At 34.7% G+C, this 18,368-nt stretch overlaps 6 protein-coding genes and 2 non-coding genes across 10 annotated transcripts in view; 2 read left to right on the top strand and 6 right to left on the bottom strand.

Moving 5' to 3' along the window:
• LOC104742597 (DNA repair protein XRCC2 homolog) lies at positions 6,291-8,874 on the bottom strand. Of its 3 annotated transcripts, none has more exons than XM_010463621.2 (10): positions 8,465-8,874; positions 8,090-8,259; positions 7,927-7,994; positions 7,592-7,654; positions 7,190-7,327; positions 7,013-7,103; positions 6,864-6,900; positions 6,674-6,777; positions 6,533-6,576; positions 6,291-6,457 (listed from the first exon to the last, which is right to left on the bottom strand). In XM_010463621.2, exons 1-9 carry the CDS (start codon positions 8,796-8,798, stop codon positions 6,553-6,555), a joined length of 1,029 nt encoding a protein of 342 aa, XP_010461923.1. In that variant the 5' UTR covers positions 8,799-8,874; the 3' UTR covers positions 6,291-6,457; positions 6,533-6,552. The 3 variants fall into 3 exon arrangements, with proteins under 3 accessions (XP_010461923.1, XP_010461929.1, XP_010461935.1); XM_010463627.2 differs by having other exon boundaries at positions 6,674-6,753; XM_010463633.2 differs by lacking the exon at positions 6,291-6,457 and having other exon boundaries at positions 6,674-6,766.
• LOC104742588 lies at positions 9,610-11,418 on the bottom strand (the record flags this gene model as incomplete). Its single annotated transcript, XM_010463611.2, is given in 3 exon segments — positions 9,610-10,594; positions 10,693-11,049; positions 11,196-11,418. Coding segments are annotated over 3 exon segments (1,293 nt in total). The 3' UTR covers positions 9,610-9,784.
• On the bottom strand, positions 11,798-11,871 carry TRNAV-AAC. Its single transcript has one exon. It is a non-coding gene; the product is annotated as a tRNA-Val (tRNA).
• LOC104742571 lies at positions 12,097-12,910 on the top strand. Its single transcript, XM_010463588.1, has 3 exons — positions 12,097-12,157; positions 12,296-12,520; positions 12,607-12,910. The coding sequence occupies exons 1-3, from the start codon at positions 12,106-12,108 to the stop codon at positions 12,903-12,905; spliced, it is 576 nt and encodes a 191-aa protein (XP_010461890.1). The 5' UTR covers positions 12,097-12,105; the 3' UTR covers positions 12,906-12,910.
• On the bottom strand, positions 13,001-13,989 carry LOC104742579. The gene is made up of 3 exons (XM_010463601.2): positions 13,846-13,989; positions 13,480-13,701; positions 13,001-13,389 (listed from the first exon to the last, which is right to left on the bottom strand). The coding sequence occupies exons 1-3, from the start codon at positions 13,868-13,870 to the stop codon at positions 13,079-13,081; spliced, it is 558 nt and encodes a 185-aa protein (XP_010461903.1). The 5' UTR covers positions 13,871-13,989; the 3' UTR covers positions 13,001-13,078.
• On the bottom strand, positions 14,171-14,244 carry TRNAV-AAC. Its single transcript has one exon. It is a non-coding gene; the product is annotated as a tRNA-Val (tRNA).
• LOC104742550 (soluble inorganic pyrophosphatase 6, chloroplastic-like) lies at positions 14,603-16,216 on the top strand. The gene is made up of 6 exons (XM_010463568.2): positions 14,603-14,995; positions 15,088-15,248; positions 15,360-15,460; positions 15,544-15,725; positions 15,798-15,896; positions 15,978-16,216. Exons 1-6 carry the CDS (start codon positions 14,687-14,689, stop codon positions 16,068-16,070), a joined length of 945 nt encoding a protein of 314 aa, XP_010461870.1. The 5' UTR covers positions 14,603-14,686; the 3' UTR covers positions 16,071-16,216.
• LOC104742559 (probable sphingolipid transporter spinster homolog 2) overlaps positions 16,183-18,368 on the bottom strand; it is a 4,554-nt gene continuing 2,368 nt past the window's right edge. The window contains exons 6-14 of the mRNA XM_010463578.2: positions 18,072-18,146; positions 17,876-17,978; positions 17,655-17,795; positions 17,487-17,563; positions 17,300-17,413; positions 17,054-17,173; positions 16,836-16,964; positions 16,604-16,682; positions 16,183-16,502 (exon numbers count right to left, since the gene is read on the bottom strand). Coding sequence (XP_010461880.1) covers positions 16,405-16,502; positions 16,604-16,682; positions 16,836-16,964; positions 17,054-17,173; positions 17,300-17,413; positions 17,487-17,563; positions 17,655-17,795; positions 17,876-17,978; positions 18,072-18,146 — 936 coding nt within the window. The 3' untranslated portion in view covers positions 16,183-16,404. The remainder of the gene's footprint in view (positions 16,503-16,603; positions 16,683-16,835; positions 16,965-17,053; positions 17,174-17,299; positions 17,414-17,486; positions 17,564-17,654; positions 17,796-17,875; positions 17,979-18,071; positions 18,147-18,368) is intronic.

Here is an 18,368-nt window from a genome sequence, read left to right as displayed (position 1 = left end):
CTTTCTATTTTTGCTTTTCTAGAGTTATTCTTTTGTGTTTCCATATTTTGTAACAGTTTTTGGGTGAATAGGCCAAGGGTCTATTGAAATCGGACTTTGATGATGGAAAAGAAGAATTAATTCTCATTGATATGGTTGTATTTTTCTTACGGCTTATCATAAAGTATTCGTTTCCCCTAGATTTTAATCAAATACAGTATATAATCTGTATCTAATACTCTTTTTTTTTTGTCTATAACAAATTAATTGATCTATACATCGCTAGACTATGAATTTCGTTAGTGACAGCACAATGACTTATGCCTTGTTTGGCTGCCCATTCAAGTGGTTCATCTGAATCTAGTGAACTGGCCAGATGTTTTTTTTTTGAGCATCATCCAAAATTATTTTGATGAATCAAAATTTTGATTAATTCGATTAAAATTTTATAACTCTTTTAGATGAATTAAGTTAGACCATTTGGATGGAAATGGTTCATCTAAAAATATCAAATGACAAATATACTTTTATAATCCAAATAATTAATTTGTCTACAAAATTATAAATGATATAAATGATATTTATACAAAAAGAATTTCTCAAAATATCACACTTGTTATTTTTTTTTGTTCTTTATTTGTTAGTATCTACAAAGTTCATAAGATACCTCATGCATCCCATCTAGCTCTTATATTCGCATCATTCGCTAGATCTGCTGGTATATAATCTTAACTCCTTACAGATAAAGTGATGATGTCTCTGTCTATTATCAAAACTAAATTGGTTTTTTCATAGTAGATCCTTAGAGAATGTTGTTTCCCAAGCAAGTGCATCCATTGTGCCATCATATACTACAAATTGATCATAAACACACAAAAAAATTGATTTGTTTTTCCGTTTATTAAACGATAATCTCATATTTGGATTCAAAATTGTTAGTTTGATATATAGTTTTATAAGATTACCGCATGATAAATGAAAAAAACAAATCAAGAAAACGAGTGAAATACGTGGGAAGATAGTTAAAGGCAACATATTTACAAGATGTGGTTTTTGTTGTTGTGATTTTAGTTCTTTTTTATAGCTTTTTCGTTTTGTTCAATTTTTCTATAGTTCTAACTTTTTTGTTGACATGTTTTGATACATGTATAAACAAAAAAAATAAAGATTAATGCTGAAATTGGTTAGAACCTAGTTTTGGATATATATTTTTGGTTAATAAATTTTTTAAAAAAATTAATATGGAAAAAGAAAGATTGAACAAAAAGATAACACATGTGTTAAATTTACTAATTAATTGGCTGAAAAAAAGAAAGAAAGAGGTGGGCGGAAGCAAGAGAGGTGTTGAGGATTGGATACTTCCACGCAAAAAAGAGTGAGTATCTTTCTTTCTTCTTCATCTTCCACCACTATGAAGAAGATTCTTATCCACTTCCTTCTTCCTATATACTATTTCTGTATTTTTATATTTTAAGTTAATTCATTCCCAATTTGTATATTATAACAACAAAATTAAGGTAAATTTTTTAAAAGTAGCACTAACTATCTACATACACTTCCCCTCCAAATCGTGGTGGAGAGTATTCGTGGGGGACGCAGACAAATTTGTATTTTCTTATTAAGTCGGCTTTTTATCACCCTGGGGTCGTCATTAATTTGTTCTTTTTCTGTTTTTATTTAATGAGTGTATGTCAAGTCAGAGCACATATGTATTTTTGCTTGCTTTCATTGATAGATAGCTGCTAATTATTGAGGTATTTTGTAGTTATATTAATTTTGAAATAGAGTTTATACTACTAGTAAACAGTTTTACTGATACAATGTTTGTTTCCAAAGGAAAATTCATAAAACCATCTTTCTAATTTAATAAGTTGAACTAAAAAATTATGAAGAAAAATTAGTACTAGCTTGATTTAAAATACTTCATTAAGAAACCGAAGTACCTTACTATATAGACATAATAATAAAAGACAAGCATTAAAAATAAACAATCAAGAAGCAAACTAACGATTGCACATGCACTATTTTTTATCTAGAATTTTGTAAATTAATCACCATAATTAAAGGTCATTAGTAGGTTTCTTCGTTTTAACGGTTAGATTGCTATATCATAGTATATAATGTAGTCCACAGTTTACGCCAGAACCAGAAACAATAATATTTGGCTACAAACCAAAAACATTTTCAATTGAGAGAGGTCGAGGACGATGAGGACGAGGAGTGATGATGACACTTCATGCTGAGATCATGCACACCGCTGTGTTCCACGTGGCGCACATGAGAATGGGTTTGGTCGTCAACCATAGCTTTGTGGGGCTCCAACTCTCTCTCTCTCTCTCTTTGCCTTCATTTTGAGTTTTGTACCTTTCTTTGTACCCATCTACTTATTTTTATTACCTTTTTTTTTTTGAAAAAAAAAATCTTTTATACACATGAAATTTGAAGTATATAAATACATTCAAGTATTAAAATACAATTCGTTCGAAAAAAAAAACAGCAGTAGGTAAAACATTTTGGATCATATGATACTTAAATTCTCAAAATATAAACGCTAAACTATCATATAATTGCTGACCATAAAACCAAAAAATATATTCAAATGGTTTTATATAGTTTACTATCGCCGCCAGATTACCTCACAAACTCGACTATTAGGATAACACGTTTGTAAAGTATTGACAAAATCTCAATACTCTTATCATCGTATTACAAAAATTACTTCTATAGTTCATTTTATTGGCGATTACAAAAATTGCTTATAACTATTACAATTTAGATTTAGATATACTTTCAAATAACTATTATTAATATGTAACGTTGTTGAAGGTCTTTAATGATATTTTTTTTTGTTTTGCTGTTGAAGCATGTTCCATGTATGCAGAACGTTAACAGATTTTGGCTATTGAAGACATCATCTACCTTAACCATTTGTAAGGTATATAAAATATAGTCCATATTTAATAATACACATATGACGGTTTTTCTTTAAATATAAACTATAAATAGTCGTATGTATTCGAACTAAGATGTGTAATAATAAAACAAACAAAGTAATGCATATTTAAGCAATTAAAAACTAACACACTTGAGTTCACATCACATACATCCTCGTGAGATCGATAACTATATCAACTAATTCTCTTTAAAAGAAATAAATGGGTGCCTTGGAGGCAAGGCAACCTCAGATTCATCCAAGTAATTAACCCCCTATATATATTTCTATATAAATACTATATGTGTTCATTACTTGTACATTGAAGAAAACTTTAAAATTGATCAATCTTTTCTCATATGCAGTCTCCCTCAAGTAGCAATCAATGGCTTTTGTTATAAAATTGAGATCCACACAAACTCAAACACTTCCCAAAGATTGAGACTTGAACTGATTTTTTTTTCTTCTTTTTGGACCCACTTTTTCTCTTAAAACAATTGACCTCTTACTATTTACTTGCTTAAGATAGATAATTGACTTGTTGTTATTGCTATTACTATTATTCTATTATTGTTTTCACTGTTCCTTTTTTGCTAACTATTGTTTTCACCGTTAATATATACTATATTTCTTAAAACTTACTAAGCAATTCATCAGATTAATTAAAAAAAAAAAAAGAAGAAGAAGAGCATAGGAGTGTAGGCAGCCCCAATGAATAGGAGGAGTGTGTGGGTGCTCCTCAACTTTGCTTCAGATTTCTCCAAAGGTTTTAAAAGTTAATTTTCAAATATGTAGTAATATATAACAAAATGTGAACATCAAATTTCTTAAAAAGGGCAAAATGGTCAAAACATATAAGTTGCATTGACGATGATCTATTGCTTACGCTTACGCACGCACATGCCCACCCCACACACACGCGTGATCTAAAGATCTTTGTCTTCTTATTTATAGTTTGTTTGTCCTCAATCCTCATTAACTTAATCGGACTTAATATTATAAATATATTCTCATTAGCCTTATTAGATCATTTTATGTTATGTTATTCCCACATACATTATGTTATTGCTTGCATTTTTATTAATCCACTAAAAAGCATATCAAAAGCTACTAAATTAAAGGTGGGTATTTAGTGATAGACTTCAAAAAGTATATCCAACATACAACGGAGTGAATTCGACGACAACATGTAATACAAACTGGACGATCATAGATTATTCATATACAGTACATGTTTTCTAAAGTAATTTACTATTTTTGTTTTAGCAAGGACTTGAATTTATTAGATTGAGAACAAAACATATAAAAAACAATAAATTCTGATTAGATTGCTTCAAAGACACCAAAAATTAGAAAAAAGTAAAACTTATTCTAATAGAAATAGACTAAGATCTAAACAAATGTGGTCATAACCTTAGGCCTTACTTGGTACCAGTCTCGTCTCGGATCACATCTCAGATATATATAGGACTTTTACGTATAAATTAAAGAGATACAAAAATCAAACAAATAACATATACAGGAAAAATACCATTATATATTTGTTAGCAACTGAACATAGTTTTTTATATGACCGATCAAGGAAAAACTTAAATGCTAATACAAACTGTTGCTTATATACATTTTACCAATACAAGCTGCTTTTTTTTTCTTTATAACACTCCCGAAAATTATTAGTTTTGTTTAATAGCAATCGCAAAGATAAGACATATTACAAACAAACAAATAGATAAATCTTTCTAATGGAGAAGTGTGAAAGAAATGTGTAACTAACGTCTTAGATTAACAGGGGGACTACGTGGTGTCTAATAATGGAGAAGTATGAAGTTGGTACAAACAATTAAAAAACAAAACAAGCAATGAATCAAATCAAACTTTGTGAGATAAATTGTTAAGTCTTATTTTAATAAAAATTTTAACTAATGGGTGAGAGAGAGGAAAGGAGGAGATTGGATATAATTTCGGCTAATTATTTGGTGTATAGACAAATTAGAGGTAAACCATATCAAACAAATAGAAAGTTAGGCAAGAGTCAAAGTCAAAAGCCTTTCATACCCACACACACCACATGCCCTATCTTTATTTTTATTTGCGAATTTGCTCTCATTCTTCTTATCTTTAATTTCACTCTAAAACACCATATCGGTCTTGCAAGTTTGTGCATCACCTTTTTTTCTTTTTTCTTTTGGTAATAACATTAGTAAGTTATCTTTATTGATGCTACTTAAACTTAGGAGATAAGAAGATAAAGACACCTGACTTCGCAAAATTGTTAGCTTCTTTATGAGGCCACGTCTCTTTTAAACGATAAAAGTAAACCCGTTTTACTTCTTTATCGACTTAATTTCAGCTGAAAGATACTACACATCTCCCAAATTTTGTAGACATGAGTTCCAGTATATGCATATACTAAGAAGAAATGCTCAACCAAAATTACGCCATGCGTCTTAGTTTCGATACATGTAATTTGTAAAAATACATGTTTTTGGAAACAAAAGTACATAACAAAACAAGTAAATTCATAATCTATCTGACTCACTAAATTATTTTTTTTTTTAAATCGAGAAAAAGGATAAATATGAAGAATAATACCTGTGGAGATCAATCCACGCAATCTTAAAAGGAAGGATAGTTTTTTTGAGTTCCACATCACACATCATATCTAACACTTATAAGCTTTTTAGTGGAAGTCCTATGAATATGATTCTCATATTTAAATAAATATATATATATATATATATATATCAAAGTTTATTACTATTGTTTTTAACTCATCAAGTATCCCAAAAGATTTGACTACTCCCACTCCTTGTAAAACCTAATTATTACAGAAAACAATAATGATCCCTAAATCTAAGTTTATCATACTAATTAAGTATCCTTAAGATGGAGATAAAACATATATAATATGAGACAACAAGACTCTTATGATAATTGCCCATAGATAAATGCGGTGAAAACGAGATATAAAATTTGCGGAAAAAGAAAAGTAACCACCAAAGAAGACTGATGACTGTACAGAGTCCACAAGCAAAATGCTTATATAATAATTTGGATGTCGAAAAATTGTAACACGACTCCTTCCTATAGTGCTAAGACCTGTAGTGATGTCCCATTAAGGATCACTTTCAAGTTTGTAGGAAGGTAAAAGTTAAAAAGGAAAGTATGATTTTATCTAACAATGAGGTATAACATTAACACGTGCAGTTGCCATTCCAAAGACTTTGATGTCAAAATCATGAAATATATTTAGAAAGATATTACAATCCAATTCAATTCCAAAACGTGTGTGTGCGTCTGTAAGTATGATTTTCTTTCTTTTTCTATCCAAGATAAGGTTACCCGTTTATTGTAAAAATAACCTAATCAAGTAAAGATAAAAATAGAAAGACAAATTTTACTTTTAAAGATTCAACTTTTGCTGTCCTTATTTTTCCTCTTTCTGATATAAAAGATATATATAAATAACTTTACATTTGGCGACTTGCTGCATACCGCTCAGCTATTAGCTACTTTGAACTCACAATGGTTTATGGTTTCTACAAACTACACATCACAAGCATGTGTATTAGTAATTATGTGAGTCTCTAAGAGAAAGAGAGAGACAGGTTGGACGAATACCTGAATAGAAGAAATCTAAGTCACGAGACAATGACAATGCCAGACTGCATGAGACAATGAAGCAAGACAAAATTATGAGTAATGGTTAAGAGTAAAATCGTTTTGCTAGACTTGCAATGGTTGTGACAAGTTTTTACTTACATCGTCTACTATGAATTGGTCTATGCTGCTAAGTTGCGGTTGTAACCATTCAAGTGAATATGCCGACAAACTTTCTTGTCCTGTTTGCAAAGACTGATGATCAGCTGCACAAGTAAGTAATCTTTGGTTGTAATGTTAAACAATGTTAGACATAAGGAGAAAGCGAAAGCTAAAACAAAAATACTCTAACCTGATTGTCGTATGATTAACTTATGTGTCACAAATGCCTGCAATGGCCACAAAGGAGGGTAAGTGACGACGATCTTAAAATGGTTGTGTGTAAACAATGCAAAGCGTTCCAACAATAGGCTTTGTAAGGGTTCACATCAGAAAAATGACCTGCCAAGAAGAAGGCATGAATTCACGAAATGGAATTTGCTGAGCTTTACTTGCAACATTCCCTGACAAATCATCGTTTAAGGAGAACTTCCTGAAATTTGCAGGAAGTTAAAAGATGAAGCAACTATAACAACACAAAGGAAGCCGTAAACAAAGTGTGTGGTCAAACCAACTAACCGATTATTCTCATTTGTTGGGTATTTCTCTTCGTAAATTGTAGCCTTAGTGGCAATTACTACAAGTGAATGCACCTGCAGTAGCTTCTTCATCTCTTGCACTATCGTCTCCACCACATTCGTAAGAGAGAGACTTTTCCTATATAACAGAAAATATAAATGTACGTCTCACATATTCAGCATCAAACTTGAAGTTCCTCAAAGTCTCCAACAAAGTGAATTAAGTAAGCCAAAGACAGAATCTAACTAAAGCAACCGAAGTTGAATAGTAATAGAGAAGCTGTCTCTTTACATTGATAAACCATATGAATTTTTCAGATTCCACACTTTAAACTAAGCAGCTTCAAAAAGACTAGACTATAACCAGAGTCTCCTCTGGACTGTCATTATGTAGATATCTAACCTGTTATGTGTCTCCAACGCCAATAACGACGACAGACGATCAGTCCAGTGGAAAGCACCAATGCTGGTGAAAAGATTGCAAAAAAGTTAGCCCAATTCTCCATTCCGCTTGCTAGATAGTAGCATCACTAGCGTACATAAAACCCTACTACGCATCTGCGAAAGTAACATTAAACTAGGTTATCTAGCCACATGGCATCAATAGTAGCACCACCCATGTATACATTTTCTAACTTATGATGGATTTGTTTCAGCATGTAGCGAATAAAAAGTAATCAAACCGAATAGCATATGTAGATCAAACCGAATAAGAAACCAGCAGATTGTAAGACAAACCTGTCAATCATAAGCACTCCGACTTGACTACCACATGATTCCTGTTGTCGGATCCGATAATCCAATGTCTGCAACACAGTGGCATAACGATACAAACTTATTAACAGGGTCCAAGAATCCAACACAAACCACACAATGGATACTTCCAAACACAAAACACTACCTTGAGACAGGACAAAAGTTCAAGACTATCATAGCAGCGAACATACAGAAACCTTTTCATGCATGAAACATATAACTCCTCATCAAACGAAGTCTTTGACTTCTCATGTGCAGATCTGCAATCTCTTACATTTGACTCTTCAAGTTGCCACCATGTTCCATTGCCTATCCCTGATAAGCTAAAAGAACTTCATTAAACCCTTTTCGATTTATATAACATACTTTAACACTACACTAGAACCTAAACTACCAAACATCACACTACCAAAGCCTATATGACTCAGATAATCTCAATTTCATGAATATGGAATACTTGACTGCAAAATCCAAAGCATACTTCAGTAAGACTAACGGAAGAGTTTGAGAAATTGCATACGGTTAGCTTGAAGAAGACGATGCTTGAGCATTTGAGATAAACGGAGAACATCAAAGCGGCAATCCAAATCGAGGAACAAAACAAGTTTCCCTAATCCACCATAGTGAATGCCGTTCCACGTCTTAGGAAGAATACAAGTGATCGCAGCTTGAATCAGGATCTGAGTTTTCGCAGACGGTGATGCGCCGGTGACCTCGACTACGTTTCCGGCGCGTAGTGGCACACGGTGAAGTGGCGGGAGAAGCAAGAATGCACGGTCTTTGAGAACCCTTGATAGCATCTGCTTCGCTGTCTCGTCACCGCGAATCCAATCACGCGCTCCGTCTTCTCCCATCGCGCTCCGTCACGTTAGTCTCGGTCACACTCTTCGGACGTGAGAGTCTCGGTGACTAGACGACGGAGGTGATAGCAAATTTATATATGGGCTTTAAAAGAGTGATGAATGCCCATGGACTTTACCTAAATAAAACTTATATGAGCTTTATTAAAATATTATTTTAGGCCCATAAATCTATATTAATGTTTTAGTCCCCATAAAGCACTAGGCGGTATGTGAGCGGTAACCCAGCGCCTAACGCACGTCTAATCATGATTTTAGACGTTTTTAGGTGGTTTAGACTGTAAACAAACATTATATATATAATATTATATGTAAAATTATGTAAAAATATATGTTAGAAGAAATAAATAGTAATAAATCATAAAATAAAATTAATAAAAATACATTTATTTAATTTAGATTAATAAATTATAAACATTTATAAATTATGTATATGAATATAAGACTTAAAAATTTAAATATATATAGTTAAAAATAAAAAAATATACATCAAAATAATATTATATAATTTAGACGATCTAAACAGTCATTTAGGTGTCTTTCGTTTAAGCGTCTGTCGTTTAGGCGTTCAGTACGTCTAGGCGTTCAGTACGTCTAGTGCTTAGGCGGAGGCGGCCGCCTACACAGCTTTATTGAACACCGGTATTTTGGACTTTTAACTAAACAAAATTAATATGGGCTTTAAAATATTATTTTAGGCCCATAAGTCTATATTAATGTCTTACTTTTCAGTTTGGTCTCCATATTTTGTCATCATCCACATTTATCCATGAATTTAACGATATCATTATCAGAGAGGTAGAAATCAAATCAAATTACAGTATGTATTGAGTTTCACCAAAAAGGAATAATTACAAGTGGCAGTGAAGTTTATAACATACACTTCTTCTGCGATATAATAAGTAATGTACAAGAAAGACAAGACCAAAAGCTTAAATTTTTTTTCATAATACATGAACTACATATTATGTCCACAAGATTTACAAGGTGAAAGGGCTTGGAGGAGGCTGAAACGTATCCTCCATTGGTATCGACATAGTTACATTTCCTGCAATCACATTTTGTGCAACGGTATCCTCAATTGGTATCGGATCAACTCGCATTACGTTCTCTGGGATAACTTTCTCTCCATCAACTTTAGCAAGAACCTCAAAATGCATTCTCATTGTCTCAGGCTTTGTTCGCCACTCTGGATACCTTAAACCTTCAAGATCTGCTTCCTTGAGCTTCTTTTCTACACCAAAACCAATCTTCATATACGTTTGAGCTCCAACATCCGCTTTCAACACCTTAAAGGAACCTTTTTCCTGAGCTTTAGAACCCAAAACAGAGGTCAATAGCTTCTCAAATCCGAGTAAGTTAGCGTTGGAGCCGTTGATTGAAGTAACTGGCCACATGGTTGTAAACTCTCTTGGGGTAAGAACAATAGTCATGGCTCCGTCAACTGTTGAGAGACTGCTTCTGGTTTTAGACATGGAAGATAGTTCCACAAGTCCTGGAGCAAGACGTTTAAGTTTGAGTTTGTTGTCAGGAGATTGTGACGTTGATGCAAGAGAAGTAGGACCAACAATGCGGAGAGAAAGAAGTGGAGTTTCCTGATCACTACTTGAAGCACGTCGAAGCTGTTCAGCTAAAGACAAAAGACCAGAGGCAAACTCATTTGAGCTTTGATTTAACGGAAGTGACAAATCAATCGGATGACGCAAACTAACTGATCTAGCTCCTTTCACCGTTACCACAGCACCATCTGCTAATATAACTTTCTTCAAAACACCAGCATCCACATCATACTGCATAACACATTGACATATAAAATCAATAAACAAAAAAACCAATTCCATTTTGTTAAAAACATAACCAATGGAAAAAGCTAAGTCTTTTAACTTACAGGTAAAGAAAGGCGCATATTGTTAGCATCTTGGATCCAAAGTTCCATAGGACCAGCAAGTTGAAACGGAGCTAAAACAGGTAAGACATCATTAGACTTCTTCTTGTTCTTCACAGGAACTACACCATTCTCATCCCTAGAACCAACGGGTTGTTCTACATGGAAAATAGGGAGATCTACGTACTCCCATCGGTTAACATCTTCAAGAAGCCTAAAGGGAAGAACTTTGTTGTCGATTTCAAGATCAAACTCGTATGAAACAGCATGACCTACCAATGCATCCCTTACATCAAAACCAGAAATCTTCACTTCCTCCGATTGAAATCCAAATCCTTTTACAATTGATTCTTTCAAATCCTATTAACAAAAAAGTAAACATTTTTCAAAAGAATACAAAGTCAGCAAGGTGAAAAGGTCAAATTTTTCCTATTCTGATGAGCAGTAATAAAACTTTCTTCATCAATATCTATAAAAATTCAATAAAAAGATGGTAAATTTCTTACCGAGATAGCTTTAGGGTAAGGAGGATTAGACTCAGGAGACGAAATCAAAGCTGTAGAATATGGAACAATCGTGAATAAGATCAGAAACAGAGGTCCAACAACACAAACCAATGCTCTGTAACCCATTTGAACAAAGTAAAATAGAAATCAAGCCCACGCCTTAAAAAAAAAGACTAAACCCTCCTGGAGATGTATATGATTTACGAGACTAATTGCGATTTGCGAGAGAGAGAGAGAGAGAGTTATCACAAAGAATGAACGAAATTTGAAGCCTTTTGATTGCGCAAAATTAGAAAAGGAACCCAAATTTGGGATTTGTTGTGTTTGTATTGGTCTGAAGAAGGACGTAGATGGTTCTGGAGAGTCATTTAAAAATGGCGTGTTTGTTTTTGTTTCTCATGGAAGGAAAGAGATGATGACGTGGAGAGTATTAACCAATCAGAATGAAGAGAATGATGTGGCGCGAGATCAAACAATTGAGTTACGTGGTTGGTGGATGAGTCACGCACGAAAACGGTTTAATTTAATATAGCTGTAATAACCTAACGACGTCGTGCAGATAACTAAAAATTTACGTTAATTGAAAAAAACAGAAAAAAGGATGGCTTCGCCCGGGTTCGAACCGGAGACCTTCAGTGTGTTAGACTGACGTGATAACCAACTACACCACGAAACCATTGCGCAAGATGTCGTCATCAACAAATTTAGACCTTCAGTTTGTTCACAAAGCGACCTTTTTATGCTTCAATTTAGGCTTTAACGGTCTGTGCTTCAACAACAAGAGATGGCCTAATTGATATCTACAAGGCCCAGCCCAATAAGACACTATCTGAACTAACCCTAATTTAATAAGGTTTTTTTTTTATAACTAGGATTGGTTTATTGTTGCGACTTGCGAGAAGTCTCTTTCATGGAAACCATGACTCCCGTGAAGAATCCTTACTGGGACGGTGTACACGCCAGTAAGATCCCTCTCTGTATCTTGCTTGACTCTAAATTCTACGTTTGGTCTATATAGAAGATTATTTTTGATCTGTGTCTCATAGTAAAAACATTTAATGGATTGTAATTAATTGAACTTTTGATATCGTGGTGGGCAGAGGGTGACACAGGTGTGTTCTGGGACGTGGTGGATTTCCCAATCCCTGCTGAATGTGATCCTGCTTTGGTTTCTAAGCTGATCAAATCAGCTCTTGATGAACAGGGTTGTTGTAATGGTTCTGTGTCAATCCGGTTGTACGACGTTGAAGATGAGAAAACCACGAAACAAGAAGTGAAAGATAAATATGAGGCTGCTGAAATCAGTATCAGTTTCGTACCCGAAGGTGAGTGTGAATTCCTCTCTTTCTCTTTACTACTTATATAGATAGACATGTATCTTCTTAATCTAGCTCTTCGTTGATATGTATAGTTGCTGAGGCGCATGGACATGCTAGAGTTCATAAGATGTTATTGGACATTCTTTTGTGGGCACTTTCCAGTGTTGAAAACTCCAATTTGATTATACTCTCAAAAAAACTCAAGGGAGACTCGAAGACGGTCGGTGTTCTCGAGGGTTTGCATTTCGACGGTAGGAAAATTCTCTTATCAGAGTGTGCATCTAAAGTGCTATCTTCTACTGAAACCTCAGAATGGCTTTTGATTAGGCTTTGTGAAAGCCTACCATCACAAGCAAGTGGAAGCTCTGATGTTTGTTACCAATTAGTCTAGACTAATGTACTTTTGTGTTTTATGTTATATATTAAACTGTGATTGATTCTTTTTGGTTTCGTTCATTTAGTCTTTTCTTCACCTAAACCAAAAGATAAAATAAAAACTTATGTAGCTAGTCATTTATTCATAAAAGTCTAAAGATATTGGCCCCTTTTGTCTTTCTTGAGATCTTATTGGTTTCGGGAGCTACTTTCGCCTTCCTTGATTATAGACTTACAAGTACTGCAGCGGTATCTTCCGTCTTTGATTTGCTCGATGGCGACAGGGGTTCCAACACTGTTATCTAATATGCTGGTAGGATCATGGAAGACAATATTGTAATCACTACTTTTTTTCTTGATAGCTTCGATAAGACTTGTGAACTTCTCGTCTTTTCCCATGTCTTTTGAGAGTATAATCAAATTTGCTCGCATATTTTGCTCTCTCAATGCCCAGAGAAGAGTGTAAACTGACATGTTGTGAACTCTCTCATATTTAGTTCCTGGAATAATAATTAATACTCTAGATTAGATTAGTTTAGAGAGACACACACAAACCAAAACAAAAAGAGATTTAATGAATTCTCTCTCACCTCCGGGGAAGCGAATAAATCGGATTCCAGATCTAGAATATGAATCTCTCAAAGTTTCCGAGACATAATCATCAACGATCGCTACGGTCGACGACGTGTAAGGACTAATTGCAAAACCCTTATCCTCAAGTTCCGACATGATATTACCATAAACCAATTCAGGATCTAGGTGACTAAGGATTGAGACATCATCTACGTCCCAGAAGAGTTTTGTGTTTCCCCCTAGCGAGAGGTTTTAACAAAACAGAGAGACAAAGAAGTCAAATCCTCCGTTACATTTTTTTTAAATTGACAGATCGAAAATTACTACAACCCCCTAAATAAATGTAGACCAACAACAATTCGAGCAAGAGTGAGAGATCTTACCGTAGAAATCTCTATTGGTTCCCATCGACACAGAGCTGAGAGAGAGATCTTACGGTGGGATGCTTTAGTTGTTTTGCATCGACCCAGACTTTAGACGTGATCTCTTACAGATGAACAATAATGGGAAAATTTCTCAGCCTTATCAAAAATTAGGGTTTACTGATCTGTCTATTATATAAGAAAAGGCAGAGAGTAGCTTATTGGGCTGGGCCTGTCAGGTGTCCAATAAGTCCAGTATTGTGCGGCGTAATCCTCTGTTTGAAAGAGAAGCAGGACCAAGAAAGATCTTGCATCGGGCAATCCCTAGAAAACAAAAAAAAAAGGATGGCTTCGCCCGGGTTCGAACCGGAGACCTTCAGTGTGTTAGACTGACGTGATAACCAACTACACCACGAAACCATTGCGTTAGACTTTAACAAATTTGAATCTATTATATTCCAGTACAAACTGTGTATTGTATATTGTAGGGATTTGTGTGCAACTTTGTATCCGTAACTGATCTTGATATCAAGGGGAGTAATTAACTTCAGTATCAGTTTTGATTCAAAAGTTTTGGATAGGGGAATTAAAAAATGTAGTAAAAAAGCAGTGTAATGAATCATCGAGTTGGGTATTTGGTTTATACGCATACTTGATATAGTACTCCTAGTATATTCTTCTTTAAAACATAAAAACAAAACTTTATGATTCTTGTGTATGTGTCCTCTACGTGAAAAAATAAATAAATTAAAGGAGCTAGTCAGTGTAACGAAAGGCCACCCACTTTCTAGAGGAAAAAAAAAAGAATTAGATCAATCACACACACACATACACACAAAAAATAGTGGATTCCTCCACGAAAATGGCAGCCACTAGAGTGCTAACAACAGCTGCTGTAGTAGCAGCATCCGCTGGCCAAACAACGACGTCGTGTTTATTCACAAATCGACCTTTTCTTCTTCCGACAACAACACGTAAAGCTTACGGCTTTAACGGTCTCTGCTTCAACAACAACAACAAGAGATCATCATCCTTAGTGGTGGTGAAATCTTCTAATAAGAGACCCTTTTCTTGTAATGCCATTTACAATCCTCAGGTTCAGACAATCCAGGAAGGCCAATCTGATTCCCTAGATTACAGAGTTTTCTTTCAAGATGGCTCCGGTAAGAAGGTAATAATAATAATTAATCTCTCTGTTTTTAATTACGTTTTGTATCTCTTCTCTGTGTTGATCGATTTGTTATTGATGAACATTTTGGTTAGGTATCTCCATGGCATGATATACCATTGCATTTAGGAGATGACGTTTTTCACTTTATAGTGGAAATCCCTAAAGAGTCCAGAGCTAAAATGGAGGTTGCTACTGATGAATCTTTCACTCCTATTAAGCAAGACACTAAGAAAGGGAAGCTCAGATATTATCCGTAAGAATAAAAAAGAGTTCAACCAGTTTTTTGGCATTTGCATCATCTTGTGATGATTTGACTAGCTAAAAGGATTTTTTTCTTGTTTTTTGGTTATATTTATATACACAGTTACAACATAAACTGGAACTATGGATTGTTTCCACAAACATGGGAAGATCCAACTCTGGCAAACTCTGAGGTTGAAGGTGCTTTTGGAGATAATGATCCTGGTATGTTATAAGATTTATGGTTCTAGATGGGTATCATGCTCTGAGCTTAGCTTATTTTGGGTTCGTGTTTGTTTTTTTTGTAGTTGATGTTGTTGAGATTGGTGAAAGTCAAAGGAAGACTGGTGAGGTTCTAAAGGTGAAGCCTTTAGCTGCTTTAGCTATGATTGATGAAGGAGAGCTAGATTGGAAGATTGTTGCCATTTCTTTAGATGATCCTAAAGCTCATCTTGTGAATGATGTTGATGATGTTGAGAAGCACTTCCCAGTATGATCTCAAAGAACCTAGAATTCATTTCTTTATGGACTTTGTGTTTCTGACTCGAGATGTTGCTCTCAGGGTACTCTTACAGCTATTAGAGATTGGTTTAGAGACTACAAGATCCCAGATGGGAAGCCTGCTAACAAGTTTGGTCTTGGAAACAAACCAGCAAATAAAGTAATATCCTTGTCGACTTCTTTTCCTATTTGGTTTATAGATTCCAAGGAGCTTATTCTGGTCTTTATGTGTGTTTTATAGGATTATGCTTTGAAGATCATTCATGAGACGAATGAATCATGGGCTAAACTTGTCAAGAGATCAGTTTCTCCTGGAGAACTTTCACTTTTCTGAAACAGTTTCAAGATAATCTGAGTAATGTTCTCATCCTTGAGTGAAAACTTTTTCTTTCTTTTTTTTTGATGAAATTTGAACAATTGAGATGCTTTTTAGCTGATTGAACGAATGAGAAATAACATCAACATATCATATTTTATGTTCCTGAACTGAGTTGTGATTGAGACATATCAATGTGAATCTGAAAACTTACTAAACAACTACGTTTCTGTAGAGAGGAACAAGGTACATATATATATTTCATGCATATTTCTTTTGTACAAGTTTGATAAAAGAGATGAGAATATACCATAAAATTCTCAACAGTTACATTTGAGGTTTCTTTTTGGTCTCATGCTACCTCAAGAAGAGGTGCAACGGTTGATTCTCTGGTCACAGCCTCAGGCTCGGAATCTTCGTTATATCGGTCCACACTATTCAGGAAAATGCCTGTAGAGTCACAAACGCAACAAATCATTATTCATTACTACCACATTAAACTAATACAAAAAAGTTGAATTTTGAGTTCCTAGTGTGGCTAAAAACCGAACCTATGGACCAAATTGCAGCAGCTGGAAAGAGAACGAATGTAAGAACAAGAGCAGTTACTCTCCAATTGTTCACATGGTCCTGCATGAGGCAAAATGAGAAAACATACATAAGTCGGATACAGTGATGGCTCAAACTAATCTAGATGGAAAATTGCATTCATCTAAAGCTTAATTAGATTAAGACATTGGATTTGTTAATCATGATTTTGTGGATACAACTGAGAAACCAAACCTGAAGAACTCCGACGAGTGGTGAGGAAGGTACATCTCCAAAGATATGGATAGAGACAGTAGACATCGCCATTGCTAGTGGTCTCAAACTTGGTTTGACACAATGGAGAACTACGAAATTCACAGGACCCTATACAACATGAAACAAATCAGAAGAAATAGAATTTGTATAACATAACAGAATCAAGTAAGTATATGAATGGTTGAAATCGAGATTACCTGTGTGGCAAAGATGAGAAGTTCACCAATAGCAAAAAAAGCTAAAAATGCATACAAGCTCTTGAAACAGAAAGCAGAAAAGCAAAACAGTGCTCCTACAAATGTTGAAACTGAAAGAAGCTGCAAAATACAGAAACAAGCGATCAAGTACTAGTTTTCCAAGATCATAAGTTGTAGCATTTGTGTTCAGAATGTGGAATTTCTATCTATGTGAGGATAATATGTCTTCCAAGTTAAGGATCTTACCTTGAAAGCATTTGAAATTGTAGCATCCATGTAATCTAAAATCACTCCTCCTGATAATGTGCCAACGATTCCGCATATAACTGTGACCCCTCCAAATATCAGATCAGCGTTTTCCTGCAATGGGATAAAGGCATAAAGTGATATGCTTCTACACATGGAAACAACAAAAGCTCTGGTAATACTTTACCATCTTGTATATGTTATAACCAGCCTTTGGACCAAAATATGAATATGCGCCTAAAACAAAGTTGTAAGCAATATACCCTGAAGAAAATAAAGAAACAGTTACAGGTAATCGATAAATCATACAATTGACACATATACTTTTAAACACACGAGAAGGAAAAATGGTTACCAAGAATGTTTGTAACATAAACCTTATCAACCAAAAGCAATTTCAAATCTTTCAGGACAGATGAAAACCCATAGCTGACTGGCAAGACGTTTAAGTTATCTGTATCATCTGGAGCGAAACCTGTATCATCTGGAGCGAAACCTGAAGATACAGGATACATTAGAAATAGCTCAACTCCACAGGGACATAGGGTGTGTGTATTTGCAACTTCAAACACGCACCTTTCAAATGCAAGGGTTTGATAACAAAACCTAGAACAGCAAAAGGAAGCATAAGTATTGCTTCTCCCCAAAATGCTGCACGCCAAGGAAGGACATTCCCCACCTACAAGAAAACAGAAAGAGGTCACTGAAGGTGGTGTAAACCTCGAAAAATATGATCAGAAGAATCATGACATGAATAACAAAAATGACTCACCAGTCCACCATATACATAGCCAAAAGCATAGCCTGCCGGAATGCACATGTAGAATAAAGCAAGCCACGCTGATTTCTAGTTCAAACAAAAACAAAAGTGCCTTGTGAATAATCAGCTTCCTTCCTATAGACAATGCATCACCATCCTTTTCTAAAACCATGGATCGCGAGAAGAAATATATTCCAAAAGCAACTACCTGATCATGTGGAGCATTATCGTCGATATATGGGGCAGCGAGACTGACAAATGATGCCTCACCAACACCAACAAACCTGAATAAGGTGTAAAATGGAGATG

The sequence above is a fragment of the Camelina sativa genome, chromosome 2 (genome assembly GCF_000633955.1).
Source record: "Camelina sativa cultivar DH55 chromosome 2, Cs, whole genome shotgun sequence".
In the NCBI taxonomy this organism is placed as follows: Eukaryota; Viridiplantae; Streptophyta; class Magnoliopsida; order Brassicales; family Brassicaceae; genus Camelina; species Camelina sativa.
This window is presented reverse-complemented; position numbering and strand designations above follow the sequence as displayed.